This window comes from Hippoglossus hippoglossus, chromosome 22 (assembly GCF_009819705.1).
Source record: "Hippoglossus hippoglossus isolate fHipHip1 chromosome 22, fHipHip1.pri, whole genome shotgun sequence".
Lineage (NCBI taxonomy): Eukaryota > Metazoa > Chordata > Actinopteri > Pleuronectiformes > Pleuronectidae > Hippoglossus > Hippoglossus hippoglossus.
The window spans coordinates 10,318,954-10,342,513 of NC_047172.1; the positions used below are offsets into that span (position 1 = coordinate 10,318,954).

At 43.2% G+C, this 23,560-nt stretch overlaps 2 protein-coding genes across 4 annotated transcripts; both read left to right on the top strand.

The window, feature by feature from the left end:
* Positions 1-3,418: 3,418 nt before the first annotated feature.
* Positions 3,419-5,414, top strand: id3 (inhibitor of DNA binding 3). The gene is made up of 3 exons (XM_034576067.1): positions 3,419-3,812; positions 4,183-4,256; positions 4,642-5,414. Exons 1-2 carry the CDS (start codon positions 3,513-3,515, stop codon positions 4,234-4,236), a joined length of 354 nt encoding a protein of 117 aa, XP_034431958.1. The 5' UTR covers positions 3,419-3,512; the 3' UTR covers positions 4,237-4,256; positions 4,642-5,414.
* Positions 5,415-9,079: 3,665 nt separating this feature from the next.
* Positions 9,080-22,461, top strand: e2f2 (E2F transcription factor 2). 3 transcript variants are annotated; one of them, XM_034576420.1, is made up of 7 exons: positions 9,080-9,935; positions 17,463-17,562; positions 17,981-18,200; positions 18,685-18,846; positions 18,976-19,090; positions 19,693-19,888; positions 20,453-22,461. In XM_034576420.1, exons 1-7 carry the CDS (start codon positions 9,654-9,656, stop codon positions 20,728-20,730), a joined length of 1,353 nt encoding a protein of 450 aa, XP_034432311.1. In that variant the 5' UTR covers positions 9,080-9,653; the 3' UTR covers positions 20,731-22,461. The 3 variants fall into 3 exon arrangements, with proteins under 3 accessions (XP_034432311.1, XP_034432309.1, XP_034432312.1); XM_034576418.1 differs by having other exon boundaries at positions 9,083-9,935; positions 19,690-19,888; XM_034576421.1 differs by lacking the exon at positions 9,080-9,935 and adding an exon at positions 17,329-17,373 and having other exon boundaries at positions 19,690-19,888.
* Positions 22,462-23,560: the final 1,099 nt, after the last annotated feature.

The following is a 23,560-nucleotide window of genomic DNA, read 5'->3' on the forward strand; positions in this document are numbered from 1 at the left end:
TGACATCTAAAAATCCAGCAATATGAATGAATGAATGAACGATGCACGGTTTTGAACAACAGTCTCTAACATGAATGACGAGTGACCGGCACAAATGAACAATGTGCATAAAATGTCATGTCACAGCCCGGGTCACTGCAGGGACAGAGGCGCAGGGATCTGTAGGCCGTTCAAAGCCGATGGAGAAGACTGAAGCGTCTTTGATGAAGAACAGAGTGAAAACAGGGAGCAGAGGAGGAGGAATCCTGCACGACACACACACACGACTCAAAGGTTACGAGGAATTAAGTTTCACTGTTTATTGACACTTAAGTCATGCCTCAAAGATGGGCCTGCACTTGTGTACCCTTCTGTATTCGGCACATCCGCTCCACATGACAATATGGTGGTTCAGCTCCTCTGTGTCTGTCTCGTCTCACAGGACCGACCCTCATGACTTCACACCCTGTGACACTTTGTTTATGTTGAGAGAAGGAGAAGAGGAGTTGGAGGGGGAGAGATTCAGATCCATCAGGTATGGCTACAGAAAAACAGACTGAGTCACAGAAGTGGAACAGATGTTTACAAGCTGTTGTCTTTATTTTCTGGGAGTATTTAGCCGCTAATAAAATATGGTGGATTGAAATTTAATTGAGAGAGAGTGAGAGAGAGAGAGGAGGAAAGAGGAGGAGAGGAGGGGAGGGGGGCGCTGCTAATTATGCATGGCGATTGTTGATGGCTTGATTGTCTGCGTCCAGCTGCACGGAGGAGCGGGGAGAGGGAGAGAGGGAGAGAGGGAAGGCGGGGAGAGAGGCAGACTCACTGACGCCAGGCTCGGAATTCTCCCATCCATTGAAAGAGAGACCCGATTGTGTCCGGGGCCTTTCCGACAAGCACCTGATCCCTGCCTGCCCAGCGTGTGTGTGTGTGTGTGTGTGTGTGTGTGTGTGTGTGTGTGTGTGTGTGTGTGTGTGTGTGTGTGTGTGTGTGTGTGTGTGTGTGTGTGTGTGTGTGTGTGTGTGTGTGTGTGTGTGTGTGTGTGTGTGTGTGTGTGTGTGTGAGTGAGAGTGTGTGTGTGTGTGCGCGCGCCACAGTTTTACGCACCGGAAACTCTGGAATCTGCAGACAAGCGCTGTCATGGGCATCACGAAAAAAACCCAGTTGGCAATTTTTTGATTTCCTAGAAATAGCTCCATGGCTCCTGAAAACGAGAGAGGACTTCGGAGGCAGTTAGCTCTCTGTGTGTGGATCATCGAAATCAAGATGATGGATGGACGATTGTGTTTATTTTATTTTCACAATCGCCTGATCTATTTTCAGCCGAGCGAATACAAACAATTATTTTCCCACCAGACCTCGGGAATTCGGGGGGAATATTTGTCCTCCCATCGACATATTTAAGACAGATATTTGAGGTCAAAGTCTTGTTTGGACACTCCGCGCCACTGACACAATATATACCTCTAAAATAGCCCTGGACCAAAGTCCCGTCTCACGGTTCAATAATGTGCTTTGCTCTGAAGTGAGGTCGCTCGTCGTGCAGGGTCAACGGTTGTGGGGAGGATGAGGATGGGCTGTGATTGCCAGGAGGAAGATTTGAACATCTGTTAAACCTCTGCGTCATGGAGAGGATATCTGCAGCCTTGCCCTTTTACGCACAAATGTGTCCAGAATGAAGATAAGACTGCTTGTGCTTACGCATCATCTGGAAATGCTGTGTTATGTTTTGCCCACTCTTCCTTTTATACACTATGTCAAATTTCCCGACATCCATAATTACTAAACAATTGAACCGTACATGGACAGTCCCACCCCTCAGTTGCTCTGCGTGAGACGCTCAACATGACTGGAAACACCTACAGGCTGAGGCTGGAAGTCGCTGAATGTTGAGAAACCACTTTACTACTGTACAAAAATGAAATTACTTGACAGAGTGCAGTCAGATTTGGTTTTCCCTTTGCTTTTATAATACTCTTACTACCTGTGGATTGTCCTTTCTTGCCACATTTCATGAACATATTCGTCCCTGGGCCATTTTCAGCTTATTCATCATTACACAAGTTATGGAGTATTTGTAAAAAAAGGTTCCTCTCTTTAATTTCTTGGAGTTCAACTGCAGACTGGAGCAGGGAGGCGTTGCCAGGGAGGAGGAGGAGCGTGTAGAACCACGTGCGCTGAGTGACAGACCCGGACAGCCAATCGGATCTCCGAGCGCCTCTGCTCCACTCTGCTCCGGTGGTGGACGGGGGAGGGCGGGCCGTCTGCCAAAGACGAGAGTGCGCGTCGGGGTGAATGGATGACGTCGGGAGGCTGGCGCCAGCATGTCTGGGACTGGCGCGTTAGATCAACACAGCTGGGCCGGGATAGGACACACAGCTGGCTCAGGCCTGCATTCCTCCACAAAACAGGATTGTGAGAAAAGGGGAAAATAAGACCCAAATAGGAGCAAGAACGGGACGTGCTTTGATGTAAAGTAAAAGACAGCAACATTTGGAAATGTTGGAATATATATATCATTAAAGAGAACTATCCCCAGCGAGTGGATGTTGGATTCTGGTCGAAAGCGACTTTACAGCTTTCCTCTGGAGATTTAGATTTTTTTTAAAATTCTTATTACGCACAAGTACTGAGGGCACAGAATCAGTGTAAAGGCACAAGCAACCAAAACATAAAGGATTAATCTGGTCTAATGCCGCCATTGAATCTTCACTAAAAACATGTTTTTGGCAATAAGTTCACAGAGAAATAACCAGATCTTCCATTGACCTTTTACCCATATAATACAATTATCATATTTTTAATATTTAATGTGTGTGTGATTAAGTGTTGGGCTTGTGTCGCCCCGAAATAAGAACACACACTGTTGTGGAATATATATAAAAACACACAAGTTAAATGAAGTTAAATGATAGAGTATACGTTGTAGTTGTGTGCAAGAATTTTATTTTGTTGAAATGTTTTCAAAGGCTTGACACTGACAGATATATATTAGAGTAATCACACATAATAATAGCATATTTTAATTGTGGATTTTTATGATAGTTATATCTTTTCTTTGGTATATCTATATATAAGTAAAAAAACTGATATAAAAAATAGTAAAAGTCTTCATCTGCCAGTTTATCTTCTTGTAAACTTGAGTTACTCCATTTTTAAGTTTACCTGAGATTCCCCATAACTTCCCATGGGCCTTGTTTTGACGTATGTTCCTATTTATAAGAAACACTTGAACACTTACATTTATTTCCAAATAGCACCTGGAAAAGGTAACTGATTGACAATCCCCTCCAGGCATCCCCTCCTCATTTCCTCATTCTTTCCAGCCCGTCCACAAGGTGTTATCAGCCAATGAGAGCGCGCGTGCATCCCTACACTGGCCAATCGGAGAGCGGTGCGAGGAAGGGGGCGTCGTCGGCCGCTTGGCGTATAAAAGCCTACGTGTAGGTCGCTGTCACAGTACAGCGGTGTGACTCAGGACAGAGGCAGCGAGGAGATTAACAACTCGTTTCTCACCTATCAAGTTGTTGTTGATTATGAAAGCCATCAGTCCCGTCCGCTCGGTGAGGAGCTGCTACAAGGCCGTGTGCTGCATCTCGGAGCAGAGTCTCGCCATCAGCCGGAATAAACACGCGTGCGCGGACGAGCCGGCGGGCGCCCTGTGCGACATGAACGACTGCTACTCCAAGCTGAAGGAGCTGGTGCCCAGCATCCCGCAGAACAAGTCGGTGAGCCAGGTGGAGATCCTGCAGCACGTCATCGACTACATCTTCGACCTGCAGATCGCGCTGGAGGCGGAGGACGCGGCCGCGCCGGAGATGGTGCTGTCAATACAGGTGAGCGGAGGAGAGGTGCGGTGCGGTGCGGTGCGGGGCGCTGCGGGGCGGACTCACGCTTGTTCCAACATCAGCTCTCAGCAGATCTCCTGTAGCTTAACGTGTGCAACACACCGTTACCCTCATGGTGGGAAGTTAAACACAGTTTTGAAGTCCAGTAAAAGTTAATTCCACTCGCGAGTTTCCAGACGCGCGTGCTTTGGATCACCTTATGCGTCTGCTCGTGTTTGCATGCCACTGATGTGGACTGTCGTGGTGCAGCAGCAGCAGCAGATGATGATCTCTCTCTCTGTGTATGTAATCTTGCAGGAAAACATGCTTCACCCCTGTTGTTCTAAACCCGCTTCTCTCTTCTTCCCTCTCCGCTCAGACTGCTGATCTAACGCACAAATTCTCCAAAGACGAAGGACGGTTGTGCCACTAGGACGAGGAGGACAAATAATGGTACATATAATTCTTTCTCTTCTCATTCCTCATGTCTATAAAGGGGTTATTGTGCTTGGAAACATCCTGTCTTCAGGCATACTCTTACAGTAGCGTGTTGTTTAGACTTTCAAAATAAGACATTATGTTTAAAAAAGAAGAAGCTTTTAATACTAGTGAGAAACATGTGAGTTGTGAGATGCCCTCCACATTCAGCCTGGTTGCCAATTAAGACAGCCCAATGTGAATGTGTAGCCGATTCATTGCTATCTGCCTGGGGTTAATGAAAGTTCCATGCTAGGCGCCAGTCTGTCTGCTCCCCTCTCCAGCGAGGGAGGGAGGGAGAAGGCGGGGGGAGAGTGGGGAGAGATCTGACTTCACTTTTCTTCCTTTTCTCTCCATGCAGGTGCAGGGAAACACATGTCTCCACTTCAGTCCCGGGCAAGAGGACAAGAGGGGCAGAGAGAGAGAGAGAGAGAGAGAGAGGGTGGGATAGGTATTTGGGAGAGAAGGAGAAAAAGGAGGAGGAGGAGGGAGGGGGGGGGGGAGTCGAAGAAAGAAAAGACAAGAAAAGAAGTGGACTGTTTCCTCGATGAGTGGGAATCAACAGTAGTGCATGAGCAAGAAAACAGAGCTTCATTCTTTGCTCCCCCCCCCCCCACCCCCTCCCCCACCCCTACCATCGGACAGACAAATCAACACACCAAAGCAGAAGCCAGGATTGGAAAGTAAAAGCTATGCCCAACTTTGTACGAACCTGGGATTCCCTATAGATAGACGTAGAAAACCCTTGGCTCTTTCATTTTCCTTTTTTGTTAATGTGTTGCATTCCAAACTTTTTTTATTTAGATTTTTCGGCCTAAACTCACGCCCGACCTGAACCCGTCATCATCTCACATAATCACCCCACCACCACCACCCCCACCTCCTCTGTTTTCTTATGATGTGTTACAGCTTCATACGAATGTGTACATATCTGCTGTGGGTATGTAAGAGGTGCGAGTCAGTTTGTATAATCAGAACTCTATACTAGAGTCAATTGTAAATGTTTGTAGGGATTGTGTTATTTCTACGGACAACGTGATGCGAGTTTCATAAACTCTTTATTATAAAAGTTTTGCTTTGTATGTATGTATGTTCTTATGTAATGAAATAAAAAGAAAACATGTGAAACATTGATTCGGCGTGTGTGGGATCATTGATCTGAACTCTTCGTCGTGAGAGAGGAGTGATGTTTCTCTTTGGGCTCTGGATGACAATGAAATGCTGATACAACAGGATGTATTTAGATGAATTTTGAGGTCGAGTGGTTGGAAATCAAACGAAGGGAGTTTCCTCTGAGAGTTTCTATTTTTCCATAGAGTGACTTACCAGCAGTTTAAAGCACTTCAACTTCCTAAACGCTGTAGAGGAGCGGATGTTGCGTGTTCATAAACCGACACGTCAGCCATTCTGGTCACTGATCGAGCTCGAGACCCTCGATTATCTTGTTCATTCCAACATGACACCAGATCTTTGCTTTGACCCTTGAAGCAGAAGAGAAACATCTGTTAAGCAGAATTCATGCAACTCTACCCGCTTCATCAGACTGGTATTTGTAGCAGGGCACCTAACTGAATCATATATTAATGTTGTAATTGTAAATGATCAGTTTTGGGAAATCCATGTTACTGTACTTAGCTGGTATCAAAACAAGTGAAAACTACCCCACCTTGTGGATTCATGAGGAATTTCAGGCATCACATGTTGGCACATGCTGCCACTGTTGCCTCATCTAGTTGATCAACAACAATAAAGAAATATTTTAGGGAATTTTATAAAATTTTCTGTCTTTTATTTACAGACAAACTAAAGAATAAAATTGCAATGTGTTGAGGCGTTGAGCGAGTTGACCCAGTTCTAACCTTCAGCGTACTGGTAATGATGTGCCTCCATCTAGTGGTTAAGATGAGTTATTGCCTCTTGAAAGTTCTAGGACGTGCTACATCTGAGATACAGTATACTGATGTTTATGACATTTAGGAAAATACTATTAGGAGATGAACTATAAGATGTGATCATGATACATTGAAAAAAATGCAACCTTTGTGGAATTCATAATTTTATCATTATTAGCTGTTGTTTTTCCATTAATTTATATTTATTGTTTATACTTTTTAAGAGATGTTAAACCTAATAAAAAATCCTGGACATAATTGTATCAATAATGTATTGACTGCTGTATTAATACTTATCATGCTAATATTAAAATAAGGGGTTATAACCTATATAACCCTATTGATTAATGAAATTTGGGGGGGCAATATATCATGTACATTCAAATGTTTTGCAAAATACTAATTAAATACTAAAATAAATAATATTGTACTAGACTGCGTTAAACAGATGTTTAATGCATTTTATTTGATATCTATTTCATTTTGAGTATATATATATAAAGTCCTTTTTTTTTCATTGAAAGACACATTGCAAAGTTGATTATGCTTGAGGCTGAACTAATGCAGGAGAGTTACCAGGTTACACCACAAGGTGGGAGTGTTGGATGAGAATGCAACAGAGTCTTTCCCCCCTGACATCCCAGGAATGTAAGCACCCTAAAGACAAGATACGCTTCATGTTGTGGAAGTTAGAGTGAACCTCTGTGGGTCAAGTGCTGCTCTCACACAGCAGAGCAGCACTTTGACCTTGGAGCAAATCCACATTGGTTTAATACCAGACAGTGATTAGTGAACTCAGAGTGAAGAACAAAGCAACTCAGGCCTAAACCTAATCCAAGGACAGGAGCTTCATACAACCAGCTCGACAACAGTGCAGAGATGCCATCAACAAGTTTTGGCATGTGTCAAACTAGAGGATGTTATTATGATAAACATTAGATACATGCAATGTGACTGCGTGTTTTCTGTTTATGAGCTCACACTTGAGCCTATACTTACAATGACTGCCAAAACACCAGTCATATTTCTTCCCCTCATTTAAATCCCATGTGAACTTTAGTTTAGAAAACAGAATTCCAAGAATAATAACAACATAAAAATGTGCTTTCACTTTATTGATTTACTTTTAATGGGCCCCCGAAGCATCATGATGATCAACTAGGGTATGTGATGGGAATTCTTTGAGAAATTATATTGTAACAGGCGGAAACATTAAATATACTTTATTTAGATACTCACTCTGTGTATTAATAGAAATGTAAAAAATTGTCAGGTTTATATGTACGGTTTGGTGTCTTGTATTCACAGGCTTATAGGTTTATATAAGTTTAATAAAATGTTTTTAACAGAAAAATCAAATTCGAAACCATTGGCTTCCATTTCTACTTTTACAGGGAAATCAAACATGGGACACGTCTTAACTAACTGTGATGCAATGTGTGCACTATGCAGAGTCGTTGCAAAATGAATCTGAATTCCCACAACTGGTCGTGGATTGTGTCAGACCACTAACTGCATTCTGTTGTGTCGTCTGAAAGAGGAAGAGACAGAGGGTGGAGATGAGGCCAGCTGCATAATGTGAAGATCACTGTGACACTTAACTAAGTGTGACAAGCAGCTCACTGTGTTAGCTTTGTCCCATTCAAACTTTTCCCGTTATGCAAAGTGTAAATACAGCCATTCAGTACAATCTGGTGCGAAAAAAGTTAAAGTTATGATAAGTTAAATATCATTTTAGAGTATGTGTGGACTTCATTTGAAATCGTTGGAGTTATAGTTCAAATTGAGGCGTGACATCAGCTGGCCTTGGCTGGCATTCTCCTCTGCCTTGGCCAATGGGGGTCAAGTCATATGGCTTGGGTCTGGTAGATGCGGATTGGGGGAGGGGTTGTTTTCTTTCAATATCTCCTCTGAGCCAATAAGCAAGAGTGCTACTGAATGAATCCAATTATCATCGACAAACTATCCCCAGCAAATATCTCACACCCACTTGCACCAGGCCACACTACACTTTCATTACAATAGACTATTGATTCTCATGTCAAGGACAAAACAGCTCATTTCTTATGAAATAATATGTGGATGATCAGAAAGTTACCATAATCACACATTATTCAATTCAATTTCTAAGTGTATAAAAGTTTTTGAAGTGCCTAATTTGTATGACACATTTTTATTGTATTGCTATTGCTATGTATTTCCCTATTTATCTATAACTAACAAGAGAATTTCATGTAAATCTTTCAATTTTTTATGTTATTTGGCGTTAAATTAGTTATATACACAAATTTAACTTGACTATTTTGAAAATAGTATAGATGGAGTGTATATATTTTAAAATACATACTTAATAGTTCCACTTTTTCAATGAGGTTGGATCTAACTTGTTATCAATACACATTGTCAATAACTATTTAGTTAAATGTTCATATATCAGAGCAATTTTGTTCTCTTGCCATTACATCAAAAAGCATATTCTACATGTTCTGTATGTAATAAGGTACTTATGATACAAGATAGATAGATAGCTAGATAGATAGCTAGCTAGATAGATAGATAGATAGATAGATAGATAGATAGATAGATAGATAGATGGATTTTTATTTAAAAAAAAGGTGAAAACAGTGCAAGAATACAACTTAAAATATAAAACTAGAGATATGAAATCAAATAAAGATACAATATGTGGGTCAACTCGTTGCTGTGTCCTAGTTATATTAAAGTTTCAAGCCTGGACAAGTCTCTTATTGTCTTATTGTCTCCAGGCTGCTGACAATAAAAGAAACTCGGGCTACTGTCCCTTTAAGAGGACGAGCCTCGTGCCGAACAACTGTTTTATGCAAATGTGACAAGCCGAGCGTGCCAACAGCCAATCAGGGGCGAGCTCCAACCGCGGGAGATCTAAATTTCGCGGGACGAAGTTTGGCGGTAAAAAAAAAAGCTGCTTCTCTCTCTCCACCTCTTGTCCTCTTGTATGGAGAGAGAGGAGCTGCGAGCCGGACGATCAGGACGCACACACCGGGTCGGATTCTGCAGCAGAGGCGGGGGCGTCCCAATCAGAACCAGAACCACCAGAACTCTGCACGAGAACCCTCCGGTACTGGACTTCTCAAAATACTGACTCTTTAAAACAAGTTTGTTTATTTATTTTGAGCACCGTTTTGATTGACTTGCACGGAGAGTTTCTTATGCACTTTGTTGCCGGACAAAGGAGAACAGCAGCGAGCAGGTTGTTCCTGTAGATACGGTCCGGATCGCATGTTTAAATCGTGCATTTCTGAATTTAACAGGCTGGTTTCCGCTGTGTGAGTCGCTCCTGGTTTATTTGTTATTATAGCTGCAGGGGTGCGAGTACATCTCCATAGAGAACCCACAGCTTGCCCGGAATAGAGAACGATTTACCGCAGCATTGATCTCAGGCTCCTTCCCCCTCAGCTCCACCGATCCGGTTTATATTTGTTACTTTACTCCGGTGGAAAATATGATGCGAACGCCCAAAGGCGTTTCTCCGGCAGCGGCGGGTCGTCCCGCGGTGGGTCTGCCCTGCTCCCAGCACAAGATGAAGGTGTTCTCCAGCGGAGCAGCAGTGAAGGCCGAGTTCTTCAGCACCGGACTGTCCAGCCCGCCGATGAGCACGGTGCCGGTGGGATACTTCACCCAGATCTGCAACACGGCCGCGGCCGAACAAAGAGCCCACAGCCTGTACTCAACCCCCCACGGACCAGAGGCTAAACCCATCAGATCATCCTCCGGGCGGCTGCCGGTGAGGAATCAAACACACACTCCACCACTGCGATGCATTTACACACAAACACACACTTTACCACTGCGGTGCATTTACACAAACACACACTCCACCACTGCAGTGCATTTACACAAACACACACTCTACCACTGGGATGCATTTACACACTCACACTCTTTATTATGGAGTGATAGCTCCAGTGTCATGAGCGTGTGTGTGGGATGGTGGAATAATTCTTGATTTCCATTGGTATGCATGTTTTGGCAATATTCAACCATGTGTGGACGCGATAAGACACAGAGGAGCCACTGTGGCTGCTGCTCAAAGTGTGTGTCAGTGTGTGCGTGTGTGTCAGTGTGTGCGTGTGTCCCTAGTTCGCCTTTTGCATGCCATGTAAAGTTGTGTGACATCTTCTCCCGCAGTCCAGCTGTAGCTGCACACAAGACCAGACGCTGTGAGAGATGGGGGTTTTTTTTGGGGGGGGGGGCTGTCTGGGGAGGAGGTGGGGGGGTTGAGTAGTGTTTGGGGGCCCTCCTCTTGTGAAAAAGACGAGTGGCCCCCCCTCCACAGCAGGCGAGGCAGCAGGGCCACACAATTAAACAATGCTGGGGAGGGGGGGGTGACCAAGCTGGTGACACTAATGTAAAGCTCAGAACTTTACACTAATTTCTATTCTATGAATCGTGTTGGCAGCTGGGAATCGCCTGATGTTCCCGAGTCGTCCCTCTCGCTCTTGTTGGGGACGGCTTTTTTTGTGCTTCCACCCTTCATGACAGCTGCTGCGACTGCACCTGTCACCGAGGCAACGCAGCACCTGTGTAACCTGTTTATATCACTGTAGGAGGGAGGTGAAGGTCAGAGGTCACAACCGGACAACTGCTGTGTGTGTGTGTGTGTGTGTCTGCTCAGGTGGAAAGAACTCTTAAAAAACACATGTATATATATTTTGTTGACTGTTTCTAAACCCAGAGAAATCCCCAGTTTTATTCTCGGTGACGGGACGTTTAGTTTCGGTCGCCTTTTAATCACGTCATAATCACTTGTGGCTTTTCCCGTCTCTCCTGTTGCTACTGGTGCAATTACGACGTACGGCGAAGGAAAAACACGCTGCTAAACAGTTAGCCTGTTTGGTCACTGTAGGACGGAGGTTAGGGTCAGAGGTCACAACCGGACAACTGGTGTGTTTCCCCTGAGAGATGATGTGTGTGTATGCTCGGGTGGAAAGAACACTTAAATATATGTGAGCTGTTTGTATACATATATATTTTGTTGACTGTGTTCAAACCCGTCTCTCCTGTTGCCGGGGCAATTACGACCTAAGGCGAAGGAAAAATATGCTGCTAGCCAGTTCGGTCACTGGTTATAGATGACGGTTATTAATTTTCCTTCCTCATCTGTGAGCAGGATTTGAATCTGAGTCACGACAAGTAGATTTTCATCGACAAGTGGGGTTAAGAAAACCACTCCTAGCAACTGAAAGTTATTGCACGTTAATACTAGCCTCATACACGGTGAAGAAAAATTCTACCGTAAAAGTGTGTCCCCCCCACCCCCGTGTTTTGACAGTATGCTTCCTGTTCCTGAGAGATTATTTGAAAAGCTTGATGATCTGAGATGATTGGATCACACTCTGCGAACACGTTGGTGTCTCCACACCTGCTGTTGTTTGTTATATCGGGTCTCTCGCCTTTCTGACCCGTCCCTGCTGTCTTTAAGATTCACATCAATTGCAGTGAAGCCAAAGACGTCAGGGGCTAGAGCGAGCGCAGGGTCTCCAAATCTCATGTTGTTAACCTCCGGCCCTCGACCCAGCAAGAGGATTAGTTGGATGTAAGTAAAGTGCGAAATAGGCGGCCACCTGGCTTATCGTGTGCCAAGGTGAACTGAATTACGATTCAGCGGCCTGTAGCCTGAGTATTTGTGGATTTATACTTGTCACGTGGTCAAATGATGCGTTTGGTTCATCCATATTCTCCCCTTTTTAATCCAGCGCAAAGACGTTCATGGGCTGTCCGACTAATGCAGAGTGTCATGGACGTGGCCTGAGCAGGGTTTATTATGCAGATGAAGATGTTGACAAGCGGCAGATAAGAAGCCAGAGTGCTGAGTGTGTTTTCACCCTGATAACTGGGTTGGTCCATTCTTCCCCTCCACCGTGCATTCAGTAGATACATGACTGACTTTGGGTTTGTCGTGGTCACTTTATCTGAGGCCTGGTTCAACTAGCGCGCCACTAAAATGAGAGTTTAGCTGGGATGAGAACGAGGGAAATTACAAAGCTGGTTTCGAAAGTTCCAGAGTTATGAAACTTCCTCAGCACATTTCAGTAAATGAGGTTATTTCTTAATTTTTTAGAGGGAAAATACTATAAACTTTTAATATATTTCAGACAAATTATGTGATGAGTAGATAATAGGCTCATACGTTTAATTTTGATATGATATGTAACAAATGTCTAATAACAACTAGACCTATGCTATATATTATGTTGACCTTTGTACTTATATTATCCAATTTTTTTCCAACAATGTTCAAACCAGAGAAATTCTCAATTTTATTCAAGGTATCTTTCTGTGTTGGATCGTTTCATTATCCTCTTTACCTGAGTAACAAAGTAAAAAAGTAATACCACACTGCTAGCCAGTTAGCCCGTCTGCTGTTGTTTCCTTCCACTGTTCGTATTGGTCACTCGTAACGGATCACGATTAATAACTGTCATTTGCTGCATTAAATGAATAAAACTTTAATATGTGACAACTCCATTGATACCATGCTTCTTCACTAATTTGTCAAACTAGGTTGTTTTATTGTATAAATAAAAGAGACAAATAACTGACTATGGACAGCTAGCATGCTAAATACATTAGATATATATGATCAGACACTGATCAGCCAGAGTTGGTTTTAACTTGTGTGTGTGTGTGTGTGTGCTTGCTGACACAGCAGCATAAGCTCATGCTCAATCATGGGTCTTATGTTTACAGGAAGTGTTGCCGCTTCATGTGCATCTCACTTCCTTCAGCTTAAACAACATAATAACCACTGTCTTTTCAGTTTACACTTCACCACAGGATGCTCGGCTCAAACAAACAACACAAGCCTATAGAACAGTCATGTGTGTCCCCACAAGTAATCCTTACTCTTGCTAAAGGGCATGAGAGGATGTCCTTATGAGACAAATTGTGATTTAGGACAATATTACTTTTTTTTTTACTTCAAAAGCTTCCTCATGGGACATGTTCTTTTGAAAACCCTCAAGAAAAATGTTGGACTTAAGCTGCAGAGATGAAACCTTTACTTATTACCTTACCTAGCTGTAGTAAAAAAAGCAATGTATCATTGGTCGCTATGTGAGTTTTAACTAGCTTGTGTAAACAGTCGATAGTTGTGACTGTTACCTCTCAGCTTGATAGTGATGTAAATGTGTTACAGGCCTCGGGTCTCCCTCCAAAGTCCAGGGACGCTGCTTCTGTCTCCGATTGTTCCTCCTACATCAAACTCTTCCTAAATGCTCTGTGGGACTGCAGAATTCCTCTTTCACATACAGCGAGTAGCGTTTTACGACGGTCAAATACCAGATAGGACAGAAGATGTTTGCCATCGGCATAATGTCGGCCACCACAAAACAATGTCACACTTATTCCCTGCTCATGTCACATGCATGTTTCCAGATTTTCATGGAATGTGCACAATCTGCAAAACTGCATTAATATCAGCTTCATGAATTACTCCTTCTGCGACTTGGTAGTGACACACAGCTCTTCTCTGCTGTTTCTTTTACCTCTTTTACACCAAGAGTAGTGGGTAAATGCTAGTTTTTTAAACTCTGGTAAACCCACTAAAACTATGATTACTGTCTATTACCAGTAGAGGAGTTAGCCTCTTTATATTTTCCACTGGTGCATCATGCTCAGCATCACAAACTGACAACTGGGTCACTCTCTGCCCTCGCTGTCTTGTCAAATTAGCGGTTTTAGCCCGATGTCACGTTTTACATCACTGTCTAATGATCTGCAGCCAATACAAACCTGTGTCTATTGCAAAGTCATTTGATAAGGGAAGGAATGCCGATTTTATTAATTCCCATTGCAGACAAAAGCCAGAGGTGAGTGGGTTTTACGACCAGTTGAAAAGAGGCTTTATACCTTCCAGTGGTCTCTTGACTCTTGAATCAACTTCAATCAATCTGCTAAATTTTATTTGTATATTATATATTCAGAAAGCACAATTTGTCCCAAAGGGCTTAACAAGGTGTGACATCCTCTGTCCTTAACCCTCAACAAAAGTAAGGAGGAGTACTTCTGGTTCCATTCCTCTTGGACCCCATGTAGTGAGCCTCCATTCAGACTGATGCCACCTGCATGTGACATTGGCCACGTTGCCAACTGTATGCACTCAAACTAAATCTCTCTCTCTCTATTCCATCTCATTCCCCTTTTTTTAGCCCCTAGCAGCGGCCCTGAAGCATAATGTCCACAGCAGGAGGAGTTTTACATTTCAAAGCAGCCCTACTCCCCCCCCCCCCACCCCACCTCTCTACCAGCCACCCAAATGGGCAGATCCACCCTTCAGTTTTTTTCCTCTTGAGGGACACACTGACAATTTCATCAGCAATTCAGCCATTGTTTGTCTTTTGACTACCCATGGGTGTGGTGGTGAGGGATTTGTTTACGGAGGAGTGGATACTTGCAGGCGTACTGTAACTTGCCTTTGGCTTGGCTGGAATCTGAGTCCCACGCACCAGCAGCTCAACTGACGTGGTTTGTTGGGTTTGCACAAGAGGCCTGGCGGCAGAGGTCCTCCACGTGACTCATTGACTCTGTGCGAAACACCACAGTTGACATTTCACCACGATGGCAGGAATCAGCCAAAGAATGTGCAACAGACAGGGTGTAACTGGGAAGGCAGGCAGGGTGAGCTTGTAGCAAGCGTGAGGGGAGTGATACTGGTAGCTTTTGAGATAAAGAGTTAATAGCAGGGCAGTTGACTCTGGCCTTTTCGGTTTTCTTCTCACAGCAGTTGGCTGAAAAGAGTGGTTTTCTGCAAAATATCAACTTGGGAACAGATTGAAATTGAGCAACATGCTGCGATATCCAGTTTTCTGTTAAAGGCTACATCCAAACTACTACGTGCTCGTTTAAAAACTCATCAACTCTGCTATGAATATCCATAGGTCCACACTACTACTACTTTTTGAGCCACTAAAATGGTGAAATTTAGAAATGCTGCAGTGTTTTAGTCTGGATAGGCAAAAACAGATGTTTGGAAATGACGTATACACACTCATTCAGACATGACCTGTGGGTAAAGTCTACATACTTTATACTAGGAGGCCAGGTGTAGAAAGTCTGCAGATAATCCGCAGCCTTGGACATTTGCGTTCACACATGCACATCTGCAGAGTTCAGTGCATGTCTGAAAGCAGCTGAAGAGACGTGTTTGTGTCATGAAACCTGCCCATGTACTCAGCCATATACTACGGATTTTAACAAGGCCCAACCAGTCCCCTTGAATTCGATCAAGCTGCATCGAATTTCACACGTCTTTAGAATTCAGTTCCCTAAATACGCCAGATTTATTAATTAATAATATTGTAAAATCTATCTCACAATGTTGAAGAAAGTTATCCGAGTCCACATCTGCCCCCACCGACCCAAATCTTTTGTTACTCTGTCCAGTATTTTTTGCATAATCTTGAATTCAATCAAACAAACCAACAAAAAAAAACTAAATAAAGCAGTGTTTGCGTAACATGGTTGACTCAACGGTGAAATCCCTCATGCAAAAAGGGAGCACCCGAGCCCCCGCCTTAACCCATACAGCTGCAGGGTGAAACCGTTGGTTCCCTCTTATGACGTGTCAGCGTTGCCTGTGGCCGTGACTTATAATGTGTAAGACCTAAACAGCCTGAAACATAGATTTGGTGCAGCTCGATCTGTAGGTTTTGTGGTTATTTTATGAGAGGTTTGCTGAATTATTGTAAGGGAGGCTTTGAGAGACTGAGCAGTGAAGGGAAAACCACACAGATCCTCTCTGTGTGTCAGCGACAGCTGTCACAGCTTGTAGACCCTCCAACCAGTATCTGATTCCTCTGGTGTGTGACAGCCAAGACCCTGAGCCAACAAAGACACAACTTTTAATCCCACAAAAAACCTGAACAAGTGCTTACAGCTGCCATTTTGTTACAGGTAGGGGTCCATGTCCCTGAAGTGTCTGTGCATATGGCTGCCTGAACGCTTTGGGCATTAAAAGCCTCCCCGCCGACAGCACAGCACATGCACTTGCTGTGCTGCTCCAGATGTCGCCAGTCAACAGGTGGACGTGTCAGTGAGCAAACTGGGACAAAGGCAGCCTTTATTATCCCCCACACTCGCACAGGCACATCCACACATGTTGCGCTCAATTCGCCACTTTTCCCTTCTCCGTAGAATTGCCCTAAACCTATTAGCCAAAGCGGCTCACTGGCTTCTTACGCACAGCGACAAAAAAAGGGATTAATGTTGTGTTTGCCATGAGACACGGAGGAGAAGGTGAGGTCCCCGAACCAGATGCTGCACATTACACAAAATTAGGTTTTGTGTGGGCGCCCTGCATACAGAGGGGAATGACCACTGATGAACCGAAACCTCTCTCACACACCGTGAACATGTGCTGGCATTACTTAGGTCTCTGGCAGGAATTCGGCACGTCAGGAGGTCGTGACTTTGCACAAGATGTCACTTTTCAGACAGTTGGTCATTTCGTCATTCTATCAGGGGGCCTGTGTTCTTGTGACTTTCACTTTTGCCATGAAGAAGAATGGCCGCATGAAGATATCTAGTTTCTTATGGGGCCCAAAGTTCACGTGGATATTTTCAGGTTGAAACTGAATGCATGATGCATTACACAATTTGTGTGTGTGTGTGTGTGTGTGTGTGTGTGTGCGGCTGCTTGTGTATATGTGGAGAGCTTGTGTGTGTTTAGTCGTAGAAGAAAGGGGACGTAGGGAGGCTTTAAAGGGGGAGGAGAGGTCATTGAGTGATTCCAGGGATTTCCTGGCGTTTTGCAGGCAGTGGGTCGAGAGAGAGAGCTGATCCCCTCACCCTCCTTCCCCTTCTACTCTGTTCACGCACCCACACACACTCACAGGAGATCGGGCCCTCTTGAAGTGCTTGGGAAAGTGTGATGGGGGTGCTTTGTTTCTGCACTTGAGGGCCGTTGTCACATTTACGACATAGCACTTTTCAGCAACCCCCCCCCGCCCCTATTTAGCACTTTTCACCAACATTGATGGCCTGGACTTGCCCTGCACATTTTTTTAGCAACTTAACTTTGATCTGCCATTGTGTAAAGTCTGTGACATTTGTTAAGTCGCTAGGACGACAGATTGTTTCCAGTAAACGTCAGACCGGGAAGGAAGTCAAATGAGGAACATTATTCACACTTTGCATGTTTTTTTATTTTTGGTGACTAAATGGTAACATCTTAGTAAAAACATAAACCATCTTTGCTTTTAAATGTTCCAGTTCTTTATAATGAATAATATATACGTTTTCTGCTCTCTAGGCTAAAAGGAAGCTGGATCTCGAGGACCCTCTTTACCTCCCAGAGTTCCGCACGCCAAAAGGCAAAGGCAGCATCACAGCCAGGATACCAAGTCCAAGAAGTGAGTATACAAGGGAGGAGTAATGTCCTGTTTATCAGCACTTCTGTCTCATCGGATCAGTCATACACAAAGAACTGTCCAACTTCTCTCTGTCCACAAATTGTTACAGTATCCAAATGCATAAAATATTGCGTAATGCACGTTACTAACTAGTATTGCTAACAATGGCCAACCTGGCTCTGTTTAATATATGTATTACTTAGGGTATCTTAAAAAGTCTTTAATCCAAAATCCATATTTTAGGAGAAAAAATGTCTGAAACACATTTTGACAAGACTTAAACATTGATTGGATTATTTATTAGGAAGTTATTAAGTTATTACCCTGTAGATAACCTGTGAAGAACTGAGCACCTTCACTGGAGGGTTAAATCTCTCTACTGGTCTGTCCCCTAATGTGCCTTTTGTTTGCGCCTCAGCTCCAAAGTCTCCAGGTGAGCGGACGCGGTACGACACCTCCCTGGGCCTGCTGACCAAGAAGTTTGTGGGTCTGATCGCGGAGTCTCCCGACGGAGTTCTTGACCTGAACTGGGCCACCGAGGTTCTGGAGGTCCAGAAGAGACGCATCTATGACATCACCAACGTCCTGGAGGGAGTGCAGCTGATCAGAAAGAAATCAAAGAATAACATCCAGTGGCTGTGAGTAGAAATAAATCAACAGAGATTTAGTTTTGGAATTGCAGCTGATACAAGACATGTGTAGAGAAAAGACCAGAAATTAAAATGCATTTACTTTCTGTAGTCTGATTGGCTCTTTTAATATATCCATCAACGTCTAAATTTTATAAATATTTGAAATAGTTGAATCAACCACTCTGACAAATAAAACTACAGTTCACAGTTGTAACTGCAACTCAACTCAACTGTATGTATTCCTGCTCACACTTAGCTTATCAGCCCCCTAGTGGCTTTAACGAGACACTACAACATAGAGTCTCCACCATGTTTTTGAGTCGTTACGACAGCTACCTCACTTATTTTAATGCCATCAAATCCTCACTGGTTTCAGTTTTTTTGGTCTCTTTATATGCTTTATGCTGGGATTGACTCTATCCCCCCCCCCACGTTCCTACAAAGAATACGCAGTATAGATAATGTGGATGTAAACTGTGTGATGTTGCAGGGTTGGAGACGTATTTGAAGGTGGTGCAGGCGGAGGAGAGAAGGCGTGTGCCCTGAGGAAAGAGCTGGGAGACCTGGAGAGAGCGGAGCGGTCTCTGGACGAGCTCATCCAGTCCAGCACCACGCAGCTCAAACAGCTCACTGAATATAAAGACAATCAGAGATATCCTTCACATGCATCTTTGTGTTTCACTACATTTCTATTGCAACTCGTCTGTGTTTGCTTATACATAAAAATATCCGCTTGATACCTGCTGCTGCTGCTGTTGTTACCCTTGACCCCACACGGCACGCTAGGGTACGTGACGTACCAGGACATCCGCTCCATCGGCAGTCTCCGAGACCAGACGGTCATTGCTGTCAAGGCCCCGGCTGAGACCAAGCTGGAGGTGCCAGACACAGCAGGGGTGAGAGAGCATCTTTGTATTCATTTTACACTGTGTTCCTGTTTCCTCCATCTCGCCTATTTCAGGCTACATCCACATTTTAACGTCTTAGTTTTAAAATGTAAACGATCTCTGTCAAGACATGCGTTCTAATCCAGTATCGCAAGTAATTGCTGTCCATACTGAAACATGTAGATTCATGCATTCATGGCGTGTGCGTGCCGGTGTAAACCGAAAGCAGTTGGTTGCTTATTTACAGATAATGCAACAAATAAGAAACACAGCAATGGTGAAAAGTAAGAAGAGCAGGGTTTTCTATTTTAGGACCTACAACGAGGTTAGTTTATGCCCGTCAGCACCGAAGTTAAAGAACAGCTTTAGGTGCTCCAAAACTCTGGAGAAGTCTGGACACCAGGTGAAGATGTAGCATCAGTGATTTAAAAATTAAATGTAGTTGTGTGAATTGAGCCTTTATAGACCACTGCTCTCCCATGTACATTTGTATCATGTGTCAATATTGCTGTCAGATGGAGGTTAAATCTTTTGGCAAATTAGTTTGTCAAGGAAACAGTAACTAGTGACTGACAGTACTCTGTTTCTGTGTCCCTCTCTCCCCACAGCAGGGGTCATTACAGATCTACTTAAAGAGTAAAAACGGCCCCATCGAAGTCTACCTGTGTCCGGAGGAGGGTCTAGAAGATGCCAGCCCTGTTAAGAGCCTTGTCACCCCCAAGGAGGAGTTTCCCCCGCCGCTCGGTCCTCCAGCTGCAACACCGATGGCCCAAACAAGTTACAGCATCAAGGAGGAGCCTGTTGAATGTAAGATGGGGTTTCAGATACGTACTGTGCTGTGGATTCAGACTTTACCACAAACTGCATTATTTTAGGTGTAAATTTATAAGCTTTATGTGCTTTAAAGATTAAAATAACATTTTATCATCTTGCAAAATGCACTTGTTTAATTTCTTGCAGAAGATATGAAGGTCATGCATTAGCCAGGAGGTAATTAGCTTCACTCAAGATGAAGAGTGGAAGTAGCAGTGAACAGCTAGTTCAAATATATACTTTGCAGAACCCCTAACACTCAAACCTACCAAGCAACTTTTTGTAGAAATGTTGAACTATTCCATTAAGATGGGTAGTAAATCAACTAGTCCAAACTTTATTTAAACTTTATTTATATAGCAAAATAGGTTAATTTATACACAAAAATAAAAACAAATCGCAAGGGTGGAGTTTTCGAAAGGTTTTGAACTTAAAAAGAAAAGTTAAAGCAACAATCCAGAGGTTTATGTTGTGCTAAGTTCAGCTTAGTTCAGTAAGAACCCACAGATAAAATTAAACTGGAATCTCTCCTCTTCTCTGTCCTCTCCTATAAAACAGCCAACCTGTCGACAGCTGCAGTTCCCGCCGCCTCCTCAGCTTCAGCCTCCACTTCCTCTCTGCTGGACGTAGAGAGGCTGTTGGGTTTGCCCCCCAGCCTGCTCCAGATCACCGAGGACCAGCTCCCCGGCACCTCGTTCGCCCCAGATCCCAACACGCCCTTTGTCAGTTTCTCGCCACCCTTGGACCACGACGATTACCTCTGGAGCCTGGACGATGGCGAGGGAGTGTCTGATTTCTTTGACACCTACGACCTCGGGGATCTGTTGAAGAGCTGAGGTATCAATGAAGGAAGGGGGGGAAATAAATGTAGGCAGAGGAGGGGGGGAATATTTAATCGAATGCCTTCTCAAAGTAGGAAATATTACACTATGAAGCCATCTCTCTTTTTTGCCATGCCTGTTTTAATGTCAGTGATTCCAAAGGGTGATTTAAACCCTATGTCAATGTTAATTAATTAAAAATCCCAATTGTACATATTGTTGTAAAAAATCTCTCAGTCTGGGAGGAAGTTTGAGACTGAGATTGGCACTGATGTGTGTGTGTGTGTGTGTGTGTGTGTGTCATCTCCGACCGTAAAGAAACAGTGTTTAAAAAGCAGGGACTTTTTCACATTGTGCTGCAAAGATAAAACATTTGTAGTCTCACACAAATCTGTGAGTTACTATGCATCTTACCAGCAAAAGATCTGGTAGACGTTTGGGTGCCAAGCCGGTGTTTACAGTGTGATAACTCAGGAAATGTGCTTTTCTTCCTTGTTTCCAAAGTCTAAATAATTGTGCCACTCTTTGGCCCATAGGGGGCAGCCTTGTATTAAGTCAGCTTTAACTGCCGTGCAGCTTTTCCAGGATTCAATCAAAGTGGATGAGAGTAAGCTAAAGCCACCAAGAACCTCACACAGGGTCCTAGTATCTTCAACCTGCATCAAATGAAACTGTGAATGACATGTCCTCGTAGATCCACTGGCGTCTACAGCTCGTATGCACTGTCCCGTGAAATCTGAGCGTAGATATTGGACGAGCAGCTGATTTGAAATGTTGGGTCTGTCTAATCAAGTTCGCTCTTCTACTGCCTCAAGCTTTTTGTCAGGCCTTGTCACCTGTTTGGTGTTCGCATCGTGTGCCAAACCTCACAGGCTGCGGAGGCCGGTTCTGGACTCGGAGCCGGAGATTGTGAGCGATGAATTGGTGCTAATCACACGCTTCCGTCGTAGGTTCGGCAGCATTGTTTCAAATCCAGTTGCTCCTGTGAAATAGCTGATTTTAACCGATGCGTGTTTTTTTATGAAGTGGTGTCAAACTACTGTTGTATTTCTGAGGAAATAACCCAAAAGAATGAAATATAGCATCTGTGTTGCAGATGTGATGGAAGGTTGGTTAATTTATGTAATTAAGGTTTCATTAGATGAGCAATTTCTTTCGTCTCCATTTGTTCTGAAATGGAGTTTGTTGATTAAATAGAAGCAGAGACCATGAGGAATTTAACTGTTTGGATTTCAGGCCTTTGAATTTTTTCCCCCACGTGTTTTGGTGCAGCCCCTTTTTAAATAGTGCACCAGAACCAGAAGAGCAGCTGTGACTTTTACCTGTTAAAGAAATTTGAATTTCACGCCGATGCATTTTTGGCTTTCCCTCTACGTCGCAGAGATAAGCTAACTGTCCTGTCCTAACAAAACTTGAAAAACGTGTGCTTGTGTGTGTATTTGATAGTTTGGGAAGTGGGTGTTTACAGTGTGTTTCGTGTGTGTGTGGTTTTACAAATGTAGGTTAGAGAATGTAAATTCAGAATTTGTAGGTTTTTTTTGAATGAACATTATTTTTCTGGTATTTGTACATAAGTTCTTTTTGTATTTATACCTATTTTTTTCCCTGAATTTGTATTTGGATGTTGATACTGGCCTTTCTGCAGAGGCCACAACTGTTTTTGTATGACATGCAGCACTTAATATTTTATAATATTGTGTGGTCTGTTTGAAATAATAATAAATAAATTGAAGCCATGGTTTACACCTTGAATTGTGCCCTGTTTTTTATTTTGATCACTTTTTAGGTCAAGAACCTTCAAGTTTCTGTTGTAATTTAGACAAAACTGTAGTGGCTCTATCCTCACATCAATAAATGGTAGAATGGTTATCCAAGCCAGTTTGACCTGACCCTGAAAATCAATATTAATCAATATTAAGGCCTAAGTGAATCACCCCGGCTCAATGAAAATATTTTTTCTGTGTAAAAGCAGCGAGGGAACGATCACTGACGACGCTGATCTAATAAGAATTGACTTTCCCTCAGGAGGGAGAATGCGTTGACACGAAGAGCGACAATGACACGGAGGGAGTCATTAACACGTTCGGACAAGTGGACAAAAGCCAGCTATCCTTCTTTGTGAGTTGGTTGCTTTGGAAACAAGCTCACAAAGGGCAGGGGTCACAGGGTCAAGGTTCAGGGGGTCACCGTGGAATGTGTGTCAACGAAGGACATGTTTAAGGAAATAAAGCACTAGTCAATATAAAGAAAATGTGTGTATAGGTTTGCATTTCTGTTTTTAAATCTTTGAAATCAGTCTCTTGAAATAAAAGGTGAAGATGTAGGAGCAGGGTTCGCTGACCTCTCTTTGGTAATAATAATAAAACTTTTTATTTATATCGCCCTTTGAACAATGCTACACTTTACATAGGTTAAAAAAAGCAAATCAATGGAAATAACCTTAAAATATAAAATACACGTCACACAAAAATATAAAGTATATGTCATAACACATAATATATAAAAAATGTCATAATCAGACATTAAATTATAAAAATTACAAATAGTATTCCATTTAAGAAATCCTACAACACACTTCGTAGTCACACATTAAAATGTAAAATATGCATCATATTCACATATTGAAATATAAAATACACCTTGTAATGTCCCATGGCCTTCATAGTACTGCTATACAAGCCAGTAGCCAATCAGATTTGCCTTTAGCCTCCGCGTTCCCTCAAGATCGGCCTGTATCATTGATTACACGGCCAAAAGACAGTTCTGATGAGATGCATTTTTCGTAATTTTTTGGAGCTCATGTCTCTTTTCCCTAAGGAACTTTCAAAAACTCTTTGTTTGCCTA